The 16,279-nt window shown below is 41.6% G+C and overlaps 1 protein-coding gene across 5 annotated transcripts in view; it reads right to left on the bottom strand.

Annotated features, from left to right (window-relative positions):
• Positions 1-16,279, bottom strand: part of Kiaa0319l (KIAA0319 like) — a 136,015-nt gene that overhangs the window by 19,380 nt on the left and 100,356 nt on the right. For 3 of the 5 annotated variants that reach the window (XM_033767708.1, XM_033767709.1, XM_033767710.1), the window contains exon 21: positions 13,467-14,710. The exons of 1 other annotated variant lie outside the window; for it this stretch is intronic. In XM_033767708.1, coding sequence (XP_033623599.1) covers positions 14,523-14,710 — 188 coding nt within the window. In that variant the 3' untranslated portion in view covers positions 13,467-14,522. Of the gene's footprint in view, positions 1-13,466; positions 14,711-16,279 lie in introns of those variants that run through there. One more of the 5 variants, XM_010645238.3, reaches the window with a different exon arrangement.

Raw genomic sequence — 16,279 nt, 5'->3', positions numbered from 1 at the left:
ATATATATATATATTTGTATCAGAAGGTGAGAAAATTATTTTTAAGTAATATTCAGGTGTTTATGAACTTCTAGATATGAGGAGAATCAAGCTATTAAAACAGTTCAAGTTAAGCTTGTTATATACGAAAGAAATTTATAAGAATTTCAAGCATTTTTCTAAAGAACAATAGTCTAATAGGTGCATAATTGAAATTACAATAACAATAATACTATAGAAGTATTTGGTTATTACAGTACACAAGAGCTCCCCTGAGTTTTAGTAGATATGGGAAGCTGGCATTTTACCTGGAGGAAAATGAAACAAAATCCCTAACATCATACTAACTAACCTAGATTAAACACCTAAAGGTGAAGCCAGGCACAGTGATGCACACCTGTAATCCCAGGTTGAGGCAGGGGGATTGCAAATTTGAGCTCTGCCTGGGCAACTTAGTTATGTGGTGAGACCCTCTCTCAAGAATGGAAAGTAAAGGACTGGGGATACAGTGAGAAGGCCCTGGGTTCAGTCCCCAGTACCAGGATGAGGAGGGGTGGGAATATCTAAAGGTGAAAAGTAAAATTACAAAATAAACAGGAAATACAGGAGAATATTGTTGTGATCTCAGTGCACAGACAAGCTTTTTATTATAAAATACCCAAGTGTAAATAATACACAGTTAGCAAAAGATTAATTTTATTGTATCAAAAGATTTCTTATTCAGTAAAGGGTTAAGGCTTAGGAAGATACTTGCAGTTGAAACCCACCAAGGGATCTATATTTAGAATATGCAAAAAAACCCTAATTCATAAAGAATTTGAATAGTTTTGCTATTAATTTCTGTCTTCATTCCTCTGTGATCTTATTATGTAGGGATTGTCTCAGTTCTTTGGTATTTAAGCATGCTTTATGACCTAAGGTATGGTCTATTTTGGAAAAAGTTCCGTGTTCTGAGAAAAATGTGTATCCTGTTGTTGGATGAAACCTTCTAGATAGGTTAAGTCCATTTGTTCAGTGGTGTGGTTTAACATTTCTTTGCTGATTTTTTGGGGGAGGAAGGGTTTGGTTGACTTGTCTGAAAAAGGGTTGTGGAAGTCTCCCATGTGTTTGTATTGGTGTCCGTCTGTCCTTTTAAATTTTGGTATTTTTTGGTTTAATGAAATCGAGTGAATCCACATTTGATTCATAGATATTTAACAATTGTTACCTCTTTATGTTGAGTTATTCCCTTTGCCAGTAGTGGCCATCTTTGTCTCATCAGTTTTGGCTTGAAAAGCCCTACTCCTGCTTGTTTTCAGGCTCCTGTTGAATGGAATATTGTTTTCCATCCTTTCACTTTCAGTCTGTATACTTCCATTTGGATGAATTGTATCCCCTGTAGGGAATATCTGGTACATTTTTTAAATGTAATCTGCCTGTCTTTTTTTATTGGGGAGCTTGGACCACTGACATTTAGAGTCATTGTAAGGTATTTATGGAATCCTGTCATTGTGTGATTTTTCTAGTACTGATTTATTTTTTCCTTTTAACTCCTATCCCAGTTAGATGTATACTTTCCTGGGGGCTCTTTGTTATCAATGGCTTCCTTATCTCTGACTGTGATTCCTTTATGTATTTTCTGTAATGCTGGTTTAGTGGTCATTATTTCTTTAAGACCTCTTTGTCATGAAAGCCTTTACTAGAACTCTGTCAATTTTGAAAGATAGTTTTATAGGATTGAAAAATCTGGGTTGACAATTGTTTTAGGTTTTGAAAAAGATCACAGAGCTCTCCTAGCCTTTAAGGTTTGTGCTGAGAAATCCACAGTTACTCCAATGGGCTTGCCTAGATAGGTTATTTGCTGTTTTTCTCTAATAGCTTTTAGAATTTTCTTCATTTATTTAATTTTTGGAATTTATGATGTGTCATTGAGAGATTCTTTTCTAATCATGGCTATTTGGGGTTCTGTATGCCTTTTGTACTTGAATATTGAATTCTTTTTCTAGATTTGGAAAAAAATTCTGCAGTGGTTTCAGTAAATAAACTTTTTACATTTTTTGAGTCATCTTCCAGTTTTTCCTTTGTTCCTGCAGTCCTGAGGAGGTGTCTTGTTAGCGTCATCTAACAGCTGTCGGACTCAGCTTGCCTAGTGTCTTTATTAGGGTACCATTGAGTTTATGATGTTGTATCTACTTTGTCTTCTTTTTCTGACATACTGTCCTCACATTGGTTGTTTCTGCTACCTATGCTTTCTATTTAGTTTTTCATATTATCTCTCTATGCTTGTTTTCTTTTCATACTTTTTATTTTGTGAGGTGGTCATTCATGTCCCTTTTTTTAGTTTGATTTTTTGAGACAGAGCCTTGCTATGTAGTCCAGGCAGCTGTTTTTGTTTTGTTGTTTCCCCTTACCAGGGATTGAACTCAGGACCTTGTGCTTGCCAGGCAGGTGCAGCAGCACTGGGCTACATTCCTGGAGCCATGTCTATGCTGGCCTTGAATTTGCAGTGATCTTCCTGCCTCAGCCTCCCATGTGCTGGGATTACAGGCATGTACCACCGCACCTGGCTCATTCACATCTTATTTTGTCTTGCTTAACTCAGTTTATTATTTGCTTCTTTAAAATCACTAGATATTTCATTGGTAGTATATTTTATTTGTTTAATTAAATCCTCTTTCAGCTTGTTAAAACATCTAATGCATTTGCTTATAAGTTTCTTTTATCTCTTCAAACATTTTGACCCTTTGATTTTTTTAGTTCTTTGCCTTCAGCTTTCTCAACTTCATCGTCCATGAGATTAGTTTTTGAGGAGTCAGGAGCTTGCGGGTGGGCATCTTGTTGACTTGCTTTCTCATGTTTTTGTTTTTGCACTGTAGGGTGAAGATCAGTTAGGGTAGAAATATTCCAGGTTCCATCTTCCTTTGATGTGTCCTTGGATTTGATTATGTTTTGCTGTTTATAACTCTCTTCAATTTATTCAGCATAGTATTTGAGGGACTTCTTAGTGTCCACCCTTTTTCTAGGGGCTTGATCTCCAGTACCACTCAGAAAGGAGAAAAGAGACTAATGTTTTTTTGGTTTGCCCCCCCCCTCCCAGTAATATTGATGATACAAATTCAAACCAGATGTTGGCATACAGTAAAAGCCAATTAAAAGCAACAGCTGTGCCACCATTAACAATAGAAATCAGCAATAATAGGCAAAGACTAACAAGTTATTGACATACCATAAGAGAAAAAAGAGCTACAGCTATACCACTTTTAACAAGAGGAAAGAGATTTTCAGTAAGGTGAACATAAATACAAATCAAATATTGACACATAGAACATATCTACTAAAAGTAACAACTAAGCCTAATAGTAATAAAAATGGAGGTGGTCTGGGGAAGGGGAAAATAAAATTTGAAGAGGAAGAGAAAAAGATTTCAAAAATCTGATTAAAGATAAAGTTAACAGAATTAGGTAAAAGTAAAATAATAAAGAACAAAAGATAGAAGAAATGAAACCAAAACCAAAATAATAAGTAACAAAAAGAGTTCCTCAACACAGCATGTTTGGGTGAGTGGATCCTTTCTGGGGCCTGTAATGTTAGAATCCACCAGCTATGGGGGGCCGGGGTGAGTCACAATGAGGCTCTGTTTTGTTTCTATGCCTGCTGTGCTGACTACTGAGTCCTGCCACCTTTCCCGCTTTGCTGGTCAGTGGTGTGTTGTCTGTCTCGGAGCTGGATTCGCTCTAGTGGCTCTTAGTGTTTGCCCTTCTGTGTGCCCCAAATCTTTGCTGTCTCCAGCTCATGATATGGTCTGTGAGTCAGTGAGGTGCCTCCCATGCCCCAGAGGCCTCTTTGTCTGTATATCCCAGGATTTGGCAGCTGTTCAAGCCAAGGTCAATCTGTTCGTGTGGGCATATGAGAATAGCAAGCAGACCACTGAGCTGTGTGCTGGAAGTAGGTAGCAAGGTGGGTAAGCAATCTGCTGGACTTAATGTCAGTACTTTCAAATCCAGCCCCCTTAGAAAACCACACAACTGGCTTGGCTCCTCACCACTTCTCACAACCCGAGCACACTGCTACTTAAGCTTCTCCAGGGATCTGCAACTAGCCTGCCCCTTCTCCATGGTTCTCTTGTGGTTGTGTCTCACCCGGTCACCCCAGAGACCCTGAAGTGAAGTCCTGATTTCAGATTTCTGGAGCAGCTCATTCTTAAGCAATAAACCCCTTCCCAAGATGGCTTCTGATTATATCACTTCCAAGTCTGGTGGACGCTGTCTCTTCTCAATCTCTAGCCTGCCATGTGGAAGGAGTAAAACCTTATGTTATATTTGCAGTTTATGTTACTGTGTATTTTTCTTGGGGCCAGTGTTGCCAGTCCGATGTTTATACTGTGACCCTCTCCAGGCTTAACTTCATATTTGCAGAGATGGGATCACTTCTCTGTGAGCCGGTATTAGCATTCAGACTGCTTTTGTGTTTTGTTTCTCTGTGGTTTATAGTTTCCTATTAGCTCTTTCTTGATTCCTGTGGCTCTGCTGCTTTTTTTCTTTGCGAAGTTGTTTTCCAGATGTCTCCATTCCAGGTCCCAGAGAGGCTTTGTTTTGTTTTGTTTGGCTGGGTTATTCTTGTTGTAAAGTCACTTTATAACCTTAAGATTGGCCAATATAAGGCGCGCACGTGTGTGTGTGTGTGTGTGTGTGTGTGTGTGTGTGTGAAAGCCAATATAACGCGCGCGTGTGTGTGTGTGTGTGTGTGTGTGTGTGTGTGTGTGATACCAAGTGTTGGTGGTAATGTAAGGAAATTGAAAAGCCTTACATAATGGTAAGAGTAAATGTAAACCTGTATATCCATTCTGATTTTAAACATCAAGTTAAAGCTGCTTGGCTTACTAGACCTCTACACCAGCCCTCATCAAAAGATGAACATTATCAAATACCACCTGGTGAGGTGACACTCTCCTTGAGGCTGAGGCATTGTCACATACTTCATATAATCATATAAAGTTTTTATATTTATTCCTTCATTGAAATGCATTAGATTTTCTGATGTTGAGCCATCCTTGTGACCCTTAATCTGTTGATCATGTGTATATCATATGTATCTAAACATGTTTATACACTAATGTATTAGCTATATAACCTTGGTCAAGATAAAATGTTCCTTTCTCTTCCTACTTGCTATGAGTTTTTCTTTTAATTATAAATAAGTGTTGGACTTACCAAAGTTTTAAGGGAATATGTAAGTTATTTCTTTGCCATTATTGTTGTGATCATTATTGGTTTTCTAAATTTTTTGTGACACATTAATGATAGATTGGGTTTTGTTATAGTAACAAGTAAAATATTTAATTTTTCTCTTGAAATCTTAATTTGATTTTGGAATCACTGTTGCCTTAATTCTGCAGAAGAGATGAGCAGGTTTTAGTCCTTTTTGATTTTGTGGAACAACTTACATAAGTACTACTTCACTGAAAACAAGATATTCTAGGGTGTTCTTGTACTTTCTGTGCCCGTTTTGGAGTCAGCCATTTCTACATAGAAATGCCTTAGAATGGTGCAACTTACTGCTAATAAGGGAAACCTTTTTGTTCTGCGGTGGCTCTTGTTAGAGGTAGTGGAGATTGAATCTAAAGCCTTAGTACTCACATTCCCAGTATTAATTTATTAAATTACTTATTTATGAATGTATATATGTGTATATGAGACAGGGTCTAAGTTGCTGAATTTCCCAGGCTGAGATTGAAATTGTAAACCTCCTGCCTCTGCTTGCAAGACTGCTTGAAGTAAAGTGCACCACCACATCCAGCTAGGTATTTCTCTAATTTTCTTAATGTTCATTGGTCTATTCAGGTTTTAAATGTCTTTTGAGAACCAGAATTTGGTTCTCTATTCCATGTACTCTTAGCTGTTTTCTTTTACCCCCTATTGTTCATTCTTCTGGTTAGTGAATTGAATGATTGCTTCATTGTTAAATCTTGTTTTCAGAAAATGATTTCAGATCTTTTTATTTCTCAGCAACTGTATTTCCCAGGTTCAGACACGATGTTACAAGTGTGTTCTAGGTGTTCTTTTTGTTTGTTTTGTTAAGGCAGGGTCTTACTATGTAGCTCAGGCTGGCCTTGAACTCGTGGTGATCCTTTGCCTCCCCCTCTGGAGTGCTGGGATCACGGGCATGCACCATTACACCCAGTTCAATTTAATTTTTAACCTGAACTATCTAGTTTCCCTTTCCCTGACCTCAATTTTTTTTCAGTTTTTAGACTGATATATATGTCTATAATATCTACCTTTTAATGTTTTCAAATTGAATTCTATACAATCTATTGCTTTCAGCTTTTTGTAATATTTGCCTGATATTTTTCCCCGTTGTTTTTGAAGAACTTAGTTTTTTAATTATTCGTTTATATATAGATTTATTGATTCTCATTTTATCAATCAAGTTATAATACTCTGATTACTTGATACATTGACCTGGATTTGGCCAATAGAAACCTAGCTAGCTGTGTCCATTTCATATGGCCCTGTCTTTTTTTTTTTTTCCCCCTCATTGAATTTATTGGTACATTTTAGGTATACAGTACAGTTACATTCATCATTGGGATCTTGTACCTTTACATGACAGGTCTTGGTGTCTTTTATTTTTTAACACTTCTGCACTCAATGTACTCCAAGATGTTTTTGTACTTTCCATACCCGAGTCGTGGAATTGGTCCTTTCTCCATAGCAGTGCCTTGGTGTGCTCATTGCTACCTAAGATAAAATGGCTTCTTTGCCCTCTCTGTGGGTAGGGCAATCAGTGATAAACAAACATGCTCATATATTCATAGAACTTTAAATATATGTGTATCTTCATGCATTACATGTACATGTAATTGTTTACTGTTTTTAAGTTGTTAATTGTTTTAAACTATGTGTTCCTACCACTTCTAATTTCAATTCAGCTAAGGATTCTTTCTAGTCTGCCTCTTTTTCCATGTTTGAGGTGTGATCTCTACTCTTTTCCTCTCCCTGAGGAAGAGAATTTCCCTCATGGGTCCCAGAGAACCTTTATGGTATTAATTTATCCTCATTTGCCTCAGAAATCACCATCTTACCTTTATTATCTCACCTCTGGGAATAGATTGTTTTCTGTTACTCTGCTAGCCAGAAAGGCTCTTGTGGAGCTCTCCCTGGGACCCCCCCAGCTTTTGTATATTTGAGTTTCTGGTTTTTGGCACTGTGCAACAGTCAGATTATGTTGTGAACAGCTATATATATAATTTTTTGTATGGACATATTTTTCTCTTGGGTAGGTACTTAGGAGTAGCATTGCTAGCTTTATAGTAACTCTTTAAGAAACTGTCAATATCCACCGCTTGACTCACAGGCACAAGGACCCGAGTTTGATCCCCAGTACCAAAAAAAGAGACTGTCACTACATTCCTCGTAGCAGGATATGAATATTGTTTTTTCTTCATCCTCACCACATTCATTGTCTCTCCCTTTCTTTATTACACCCATCTTAGTGGAAATAGAGTGGTATCTTTTTGAGTATTGTATTTGTATTTCTCTTATAACTTATGAAACTTAATGTGTTTTCATGTATATTGGCCATTTGTATACATTCTTTGATAAAAAGATCCTCTGCCCATTTTAATTGGGTTGTCTTTTTATTACTGAAATGCTATTTAAATATATTCTGTATAAATACTTTATGAGATATATTATTTGTAAAAATTTCATTTCATTCTTTGGGTTTATCAGTTTCTTCATGATCTCCCTTAAAGCACAGAAGTCTTTAATGTCAGTGATGTACAATTTATATGTTTTATTCTGTGATTTTTGGTATAATACCTGAAAAAACTATTGCTTAATCCAAAAGGCAATTGAGATTCGTGCCTCTGTGTGTGTGTGTGTGTGTGTGTGTGTGTGTGTGTGTGTGTGTGTGATTTTTTTTTTTTTTTTGGTACCAGGGATTGAATTCAGGACCTTTTACTTGTGAGGTAGGCATGGTGCCACTGAGCTAAATCCTCAGCCCTTGTGCCTATATTTTTAAAGATGTGTATAGCTTTATATCACTTATATTTCTGTATAATCTGTGATCTGTATTTAATTGAATTTTTGTCCATCGTGAATCGGGGGTTCAATTTCATTGTTTTGCATGTGGATATATCCATTTGTCCCATAATCAGTTCTGGGAAAAACTATTCTTTCCTCCATTAAAATAATTTGGCATAATTATCAAAATGAATTAACTGCAAATGTGAGGTTCAATTTCTGAACTCAAATTTTGATCATATGAAGTATGATTCAATATGATAAATGTTTAAATTTTTTAAAAAATTATAGTATTACACATTGCTATTAACCACCCTCAAAATGCCCCCTTTTGTTTCAAACACACTTACCCCATCATTCTTGCCACTTTATGGCTGCCTTGATGTCCTGAATTGATTCAAATTATTTACCTTTCGCAATCATTTTGACTTTGGAGAAGAGTTTACTCACATCCAGTGAGGAAGGTGGATGAACATATAATGTTTTTATGAGCCTGCCTTTCACCCACAGCAGCATTCACACCCTGTGTAATCACGAGAAGACTTCCACTGCTGCTTCACAAAGTTGCAAAGGACAGCGTGAGTGTACACACCTGTGATCCCAACCCTCCGGAGGCTGAGGCAGGGGGATCACTGTGAGTTTGAGGCTGCCTGGACTACACCGAGACCCTATCTCAAAAAGAAAGAATGATGCAGTGCATTTGAAGTGAGAGGGAATATTTTGAGGGCAATGAATGGCAAAGTGTCTTATACTGTAATAAATTTCTACAATGTAAATATTCACTATATATTTACATCTTACCTCGCACATCAGTGCTTTCAGAAAAAGTGAGAAAACTGGCTTTCATTATGCTCAATCTGTGCATTTTTTTCTCATCTAGTGAATTTATTTGCATAGTGAAGTCAGACTCTTCCTAACTGGCTCAGCCACTACCTCATTTGCTTTACTGCTGGGCTCTGGCTGCCCCCCCAGGTACCCTCCCATGTGCCTGTGTGGGATGGAGTGACCTGCTGAAATGCCAGGGTCTCCATGTGGGGCAGTAAGTGAGGTGAGAAGGAAGGAGAGAGAGATGGGTTAAGTTCAAGGTGTTCACATTCATTGTAGTTACTGCTAGTAGAACTTATTTCCACAGCTTTTTTCAGTTTTTACTGACCTTATTTTGGGCTGTTTTCCTCTTTCTTTAGAATAGCAAAATTTCTACTGTTAAAAAGTAATACTTACATCCCATTTTCATTGATATTGCTCTTTTAATATTAATCATGTTTCTTTACACTTAGTATCAGAGACCCAACTCAGGACCTTGAGCTTGTGAGGTAAGTGTAGTGCCACTGAGCTAAATCCCCAGCCCTACACTTACTGATTTAACTTCCCATCTAAATGTTTCTGGTAAGACAGTTGTATTACTTTGGTCTTTACCATCCTTACTATATTGATATGTTTTAGCACTTTGGTTTTGGAATATTAATACTATACTTTTTTTTCTTTTTCTGTAATAGCTGTTTTAGACTACAAAGTGCCAAAATATTTGCTGTTACTTCCCATGTCTAAATTAATTTCTTTATTCAAGTACTTTTTAAAGAATATTTTCTAAATGAGTGTTACAGGAAGGAGTTTCTGAGGCATCGTGTCCCTGAGCATATTATTACACACATGTGAAAATGAGTTGTCCTGGTTCACTTTGAGGTCAAAGTTTTCTTCAGCACATTGAAAATATTTCATCTAAGGATACTATTATAAAGTCCAATGTCAAGCTGATGCTTGTTGATTTGTTACTGAGCTGTTCTCTTGGGAGCTTTTAGAAATTTTAAGCTTAAAATTTAAGTTGAAAAGTCTTTCATTAAAATGCACATTTTTAGAGTTTACAAGGTCAGGTTATATGGGAGTGTTCACTCGGCAGAAGCTATCAGTAACCAGACATGCCATCTTCTGTCTTTCAACTAGAATCTTCCTTTGGGAGGCCACCTTGTCACAAACCTAGGCTGTCTACATCCTCCTCAGACTTCCTTCACATTTGTTGATGCCCATTAGGACCTCTCCTGTAAAGTGCATCCCAGCCACTATAGTAGGAACTAGGTATTTGATGATGAGAAGCTCAGAGTAGTGTTTTTAAAATGATGTGATTTATGTTGCTTTACCAAGTAAGAGTATGGTATTTAATATTTTCAAAGACTAAATTTTAAAACTGCTTCATTCCTGGTGTGGAGGTTGCATGTCTGTAATCCTAGCACACTTCAAGGGTAAGTTAGGAAGACCTCAAGTTTGAGTCTAGCTTGGGCAACTTACTGACTCTGTGGGACCCTGTCTCACAGTAAAAGAAGGTCTGAGGATATAGCTCAATGTATAGGCCTTGGGTTCAATCAATCCCTGGTACCTCAAAACCACAAAAACCCAAAACAAAACACCTGCATGAGAGAGAACATGGGACTTTTAAGGTAGGGATAAAGTGATATGCAGTGGTCTCCTGAAGATAGCCATATTTTAGTTTCTGTATTTTTTATTGTCCATTAATAACTGTTGGATGTTTAAGGATAGCATGACAATCTCCTCCTACATTTGAAGCTATTATACTCCTGGGATTTTTTTTTCTTCCATGTAAAAAATTCAGTATGGGACTTTTTTTAGGTATTCACTAACTCCTATCTAACCATCTAACATCCAAGATGTTTTAGTATCTGCATTTTGTAGAAGAGTGTTACAAAAGTATAAGATAGGGTCCCAGCCTGAGGAACTTAGGCACAGGTAGGAGACAAAAAGCTGAGTGCTAGACAGTGTAAATGGCTTCTCGATTGGAGCTCTAGGTTTCGCAGGGAGATAGCTGCTTCTAAGGTCTACTGAAAGCAGAACGTATTCTTGGGGAAAGCTTCAACTACTTAAATAGGATGGCACTTGGTTTTAATGCTTAATTTTTTTTAATTTAATGCTTTATTTAGCCAGCTACTAAATGCCAAGAAAAATCATGTGACTATAAGTTTCCCCGATTGCACTCCTCTTTTGGGGCACTGATGTTCAGACTTGGGGCCCAGGTTGACTCTGGATGTTTAAGGACACAGAGGTTCTGGGTAGGTGATTACTGCAGATTACAAAGCTTTCCTCCTTGGCAAATGGTTTGATAATACTTTTTGCATTAGATTTGGCTGGGCTCTTCCTTTAAGCTACATCTCAGAAGTAGGCATTTGAAATTGAGTTCAGCAGTCAGGGGGAGAGCTCCTCCACACACAGATTCTGCTGATCACCCCCAATCATGACCTTCAAAAGCTAGTTAGCAGAGAAGTGTGGGGGCTTGTGGGGAGCAGTCTGCAATGGCTAAAGATGAGCTAGTGATGCTCATACTGTGCAGAAGGCTGGGAATACACGTCTTGGAACCCCAGCTGGTCAACAGCTTATCTCTGCCACCCCTAATCTTAAGGACCTCTCCCCAAGCTGATCAGGAGATACTAGTTTTCAGGTCTTTCAGAGCTGAGCTGCTAAGGACTAATTTATCCTTCTCAAGTTCATGGAATGACTGCTCAAGTTACCTGAGGAATTCATGGAAGATAAATATTTAAAAATCAAAATAGCTTCTGAGGTTATAGATTCCAGGCTTTGGGCTTTTTTAGTTTTCCAAGTGATTCTGTTAACCACCCAGACTAAAAACTACCAATGTCAATGCACAAGAATGTGCTGACTGGGCACACCGCCCCGGCTTCCCTCCACAGGCCCTGTCCCTCCTTGACTTCCCTGGCCCATTTCCGTCCTCTGCCCTCACATCAGGTGTTGCCACTTAACCGAGACCTCCACTTAACTGTGGGATGAAGACACTGAGGAGCTCAACAAGAAGACGGCTTTTCCTCAGATCATTCACTCCTCTCTACAGCTGATCACCAGTCTGGGCAAAGGAGACAGTGGGACTCTCAGCTGAGAAGATATCCAGAGAATTCCAGAACTTGCCATCAGCCCACTGTGGAACTGGATCATCAATGTCTTCTTTCCGGAGAGGACCATGTAAATTTCTCTGGATTCATGCAAACTTTGGCTCATTTCCAACCCATTGAGGATAATGAAAAGAGCAAAGAAGTGAATAAACCAGAACCACTCAACCAAAGCAACAGAATGCACTGTTTTTTGGACTACCTGATTTGGAATAAAGGTCCGTGATGTGTTGTTATAGGTGATGGTTGAAGTGAATATTTCAGAGGAGCAGTTGGGCAGCACTGAAAACAGGTCCATCCAGGAGGCTGATCAGGATAAGGTCAGCAGTGCCATATACTTAACAGAATTTGTTATTTGGAGGAGGGAGATAGAGAACTGCCTCCTGCCTACCCTGCCATGGACTGTTTATCCTTTACCATGCCCCTCTGCTGTGCCGCCCTGTCTTGGAGCCACCTGACTATTGACTGAAATCTACAAACTGAGCTAAAATAAGCCTTTTCTCCATTAATTTGTGGGTGTCAGGCATTTTTGGCCCAGCAACAGAAAAGAAACTAAGGAGCCTAATCAAAATGCTCAACTGTCAAACCTGAGTAACTTGGTGCTCTTGAAGGGGGAGTTTGGCCTTTTTGACAGCACTTGGACAGAGGTGCACACTCTGCCAAGCCTGTGTGAGGGGCCCCAAGACTAGACAGCCACAGTCCCAGTCTGAAAACTGGACATCAGATAACCATCTTCGGCACCAACCAGACTAGGGTTTAGGGAGGTGAAAGGTTTTGGAGCAATGCCCAAGTTTGAGAATACACAAGGGACCCTCGAGCCAGTCAACACAAGTTCCAATAAGGACTTAGGGGCTCCTTCAAGCTCCGTAAACTTCATTGGGTCAGCTGATGGCTTCTGACAGCAGCACCTTCTTAAAGTACACATGAGCCCTCTGCAGATGCTGCCACTCACCAAGTGGACAGAGGAAATCGGTAAGTCTTACCCTCATCTCCAAGCAGAAAGGCCTCAGCTACAGCCAGCGAGCCCGGTGAACTCCCATGAAGTTGTCTCCTGGTGACCAAGTTTTCTCTGCACAGAGAACTCAGTGGGCCTTGAAAAAAACAAGAGTCCACTCCCTTGGCTTCCTCTTGGCCATTCTAGAAAGTCAGACTGGGAGACTTCGGGTGAAGGTAGCAGAATGTTTAACCAAGCTCACTTTGGCCAAAGCAGGGGCTTCCAGGCTTCAGGATTATTTCAGAACAGTTGCTGGGGGGTCATGAGGGTGGACTGGAGCGGGGGTAGCCTGGCTGTTCCTAAGCAACTCTAGCAGATAGCAGGAATGTGTCAGTTTTCTCAGCGCAAGACTCCCACTGTCCTATGTCTGAGGTAAACAAGATACGGAAATGAAGTCCAGAGGAAGCCTCTCCAAAGCCAGTGAACTGTTCCACCCCATGGCTCCTTCCTGAGTCCTCTGAGCTGCTCCCATAGGCTCTATCTGCCAATGGCAAGCCCAGGACTTGCACTGCCAGATGTGAAGCCCTTGCAGGACTGCACAGGTGAGGCACAGTGACACATCAGAGATGTGGCATAAAACAGAACGCCTGGCAGGCACACAATTAAATAGCATGTTTAATCACTTCACAACAGACAGTAGTGCAGTAGTAGAAATCATCTTTTCTAAAAGTTACTTCCCATTCCTCAACTCCCAGATACGTGGCTGAGGAACCAGTGATGGTGCCACAGGTATTCAGGAAGCCACTGTTCCAAGGAGCTGAAAGTGTTTCCAAGTCAGAGTTGCCTATGAGCAGCCAAGAGCCCTATGAAAAGTTGATACACACGCAGGCATTCAACACATGTGCATGGGACACAGAAAAAGACAGAGAGGGGACCACAGTGGGGCAGTCACACACATGCACTCTCATGCCATGACATTCCAGTCAGTCTGGCTGTCTCATCTGGGGACAGTGGTGTCCTGAGCCTGGAAGCAGCAGGTGCTGGTCAGAGGAAGCGGAAGGGAAACCATCTGCATGCAGCCTGGCTGCTGTGACACAACAGCCCCTGGCACAGCCAACCCTTCTCTGACCACAAGTGCACAGGAGTGGAACAGGCTCCAGTGTAATGGTCTCTGCACTATCCCGCCAGCAGCATTGGGTCAGGGATGCCATTTCCTCTTGGTCCCGCCAGGGGGCACACTCCCCAAAATGAGAAGGAAACGTGCTGTGACCAGAACTTTGGAGCCACAAGGCTGGTAGCACTTGGTTCTGTGCCAGGTGTTGGGGAGGCATAGCAGACCCCCCAGGAGGTACACTGGACTGGGCAGCACTGCTACAAGGCAGTCAGGAGGCCAGAGGCTGGCTGTGTCTGCCTCTGGGGGACAGGGGGTTGGTGCAAAAAAGGAGGCCCTGAGGTGAGGAAATTTTGGGGGCCTACCGGACAGATTAAAAGAGGAAACCTCTTCCTTCACAGCTTTGTTCAGGGACTCCTGGACAGAGTGGATTCAAGTACCAGCAGTTCTAGGTGGGGGTGTTGGAGGTGACCAGCAGATGCTGGGAGAACAGCTGCCTGCAGACCTGGGAGGTAGGGAATCAGCTGGGCGGGGCTCTGGGTCCTAGCACTGCCAGCCCCACCCTGAGGAAACAGACCAGGCAGCTACAAGATCTCCTCCCGTGGGCTCTGGGCCTTTAGCAGCATCTGCCCATTGGGCACAGAGCCGTTCTGACCATGCAGGAGTTTGCCCTTCTCCCGGTCTGGCCATGTGAAGATGGCATCGTCGCTATCCAGCTCCGACTCAGAGTGCATCAGGCTGCTGCTCAGCATGGGCCCTTTCTGTCTGATACCTGAAAGGAAGAGGAATCCAGTGTCTAGACACAACCTCCCCACCCCCAAGCCGTAGCTTTACCTTTACCTCAGCCTGAAGAGTTGAGGACAGAGAGCCCAGTCCCCTCTCCAGGCTGGGAGAGCAGTTCCTCCAAGTCCCAGGCCTGGATGGCTGTAACAGTCCACTAGGGGAAGTCACAGAAAGCATCGGTCCTGGGCTCTGTTGCTGTGTCTCACCTCTAGTGTCCATGAGCCTTGGTTAGGGTCACAGCCACTAGTGGCATTCTATTTCCTTTTTGATTTGGACTACTTCATCAGGCCCTTCATGAACAGGGTAGAGTAAGGTGGGAGGCAAGAAAACAGAGAATTATGTTGAAGAGGAGCTGTGAGAATTTCTTGGCCCTGCATGGGCACTGAGTCTCTCACATAGCACAAGGGCACAATTTTACTCCATGTAATCATGGGCTCTGTGGGCTCACAATGTCCTCTGCCCACCCTGGGTGGGCACCGAAGGGAGGAGGCAGACGCATGGCCAGCTAGGGCAGCCTGACTGAAATGGGGACTGAGAGACAGCCCCAAGCAGCCAGACCATCAGAACAGACAAACCAAGGACCATGAGAAGTACCACGGTCAGGAAAAATGCCTGAGATTGTACAAGCCATGGGAGTCCTCTCCACTACTTACCCTCTGACCGCAGAGAGGCCACAGCCATGAACTGGCCTAGTAATAGTTTTAGAGCAGATCCCACTCAGCAGTAAGATGGCTGCCCTCTGACTGGAGCAAAATACTCCAGAGAAAGCAAAGGGAGGTGAGAGGTAAGAATAGCTAACTGGGAGACTCTAGCAGTGTTCTGGCCTTCTTAAAATGGGGATGAGTCAGATGGTTGAATGAGCTGTGTTTGAACCAGTCATTGACTTAACAATCACTCTCCAAAGCATCAGAAGAGCATCCTGAGGATCCTAGGCCCACTACCCTACCTGGCCAGCCTGTATTAGACCATGAGTAGTACTCCAGGCTCTCTAGGCTAGAGGCACCCAGACCCTGACTGCATCTATTGCTTGGGGACCATACTCTCCTGCTGACCTCCGCCATGTGTGATTTTATCTCTGTAGTGGGTCCTGGGCTCAGGCAAGCTGCTTACTCAGCCTTGTCCACAGTAGCAGTACAGCTCTGGGACATGACTACGTGGTCAGTTTCTTCGGAGCATCAGGACAGTAGGGCCACAGAAGTGCAGTGGCAGCCTGGGCCTCTCCAATGGTTGGGAACAGTGCACAATGTAACGTCCAGACCAAGGGAAAGGCCTTGCTTTGTCCTGTGATGTCAGAAAGTCCTTTGGGGTCTTTCCCCCTGAAGCACCTACTTGAGCCTGTTCTTTCCCAGAGCCCCACTGGACCACAGCTGCAAAGGGCAGGGACACACAGGAGGATCCGTCCCTGCCTCTACAGCCACAGATGCAATCAGCCCCGCAACCTACTAGCTCCTGCTCAAAAGCCAAATGGAATTTACCATTAAAAATGATTACAAGATGGGGCACATACTGTCGGTGAAAGTTGAACATACACATTCCTGGTGGCTCAGCAATACATTTC

The sequence above is a fragment of the Fukomys damarensis genome, unplaced genomic scaffold, assembly GCF_012274545.1.
Source record: "Fukomys damarensis isolate Sample0158 unplaced genomic scaffold, DMR_v1.0_HiC HiC_scaffold_23, whole genome shotgun sequence".
NCBI classification, from domain to species: domain Eukaryota; kingdom Metazoa; phylum Chordata; class Mammalia; order Rodentia; family Bathyergidae; genus Fukomys; species Fukomys damarensis.
This window is presented reverse-complemented; position numbering and strand designations above follow the sequence as displayed.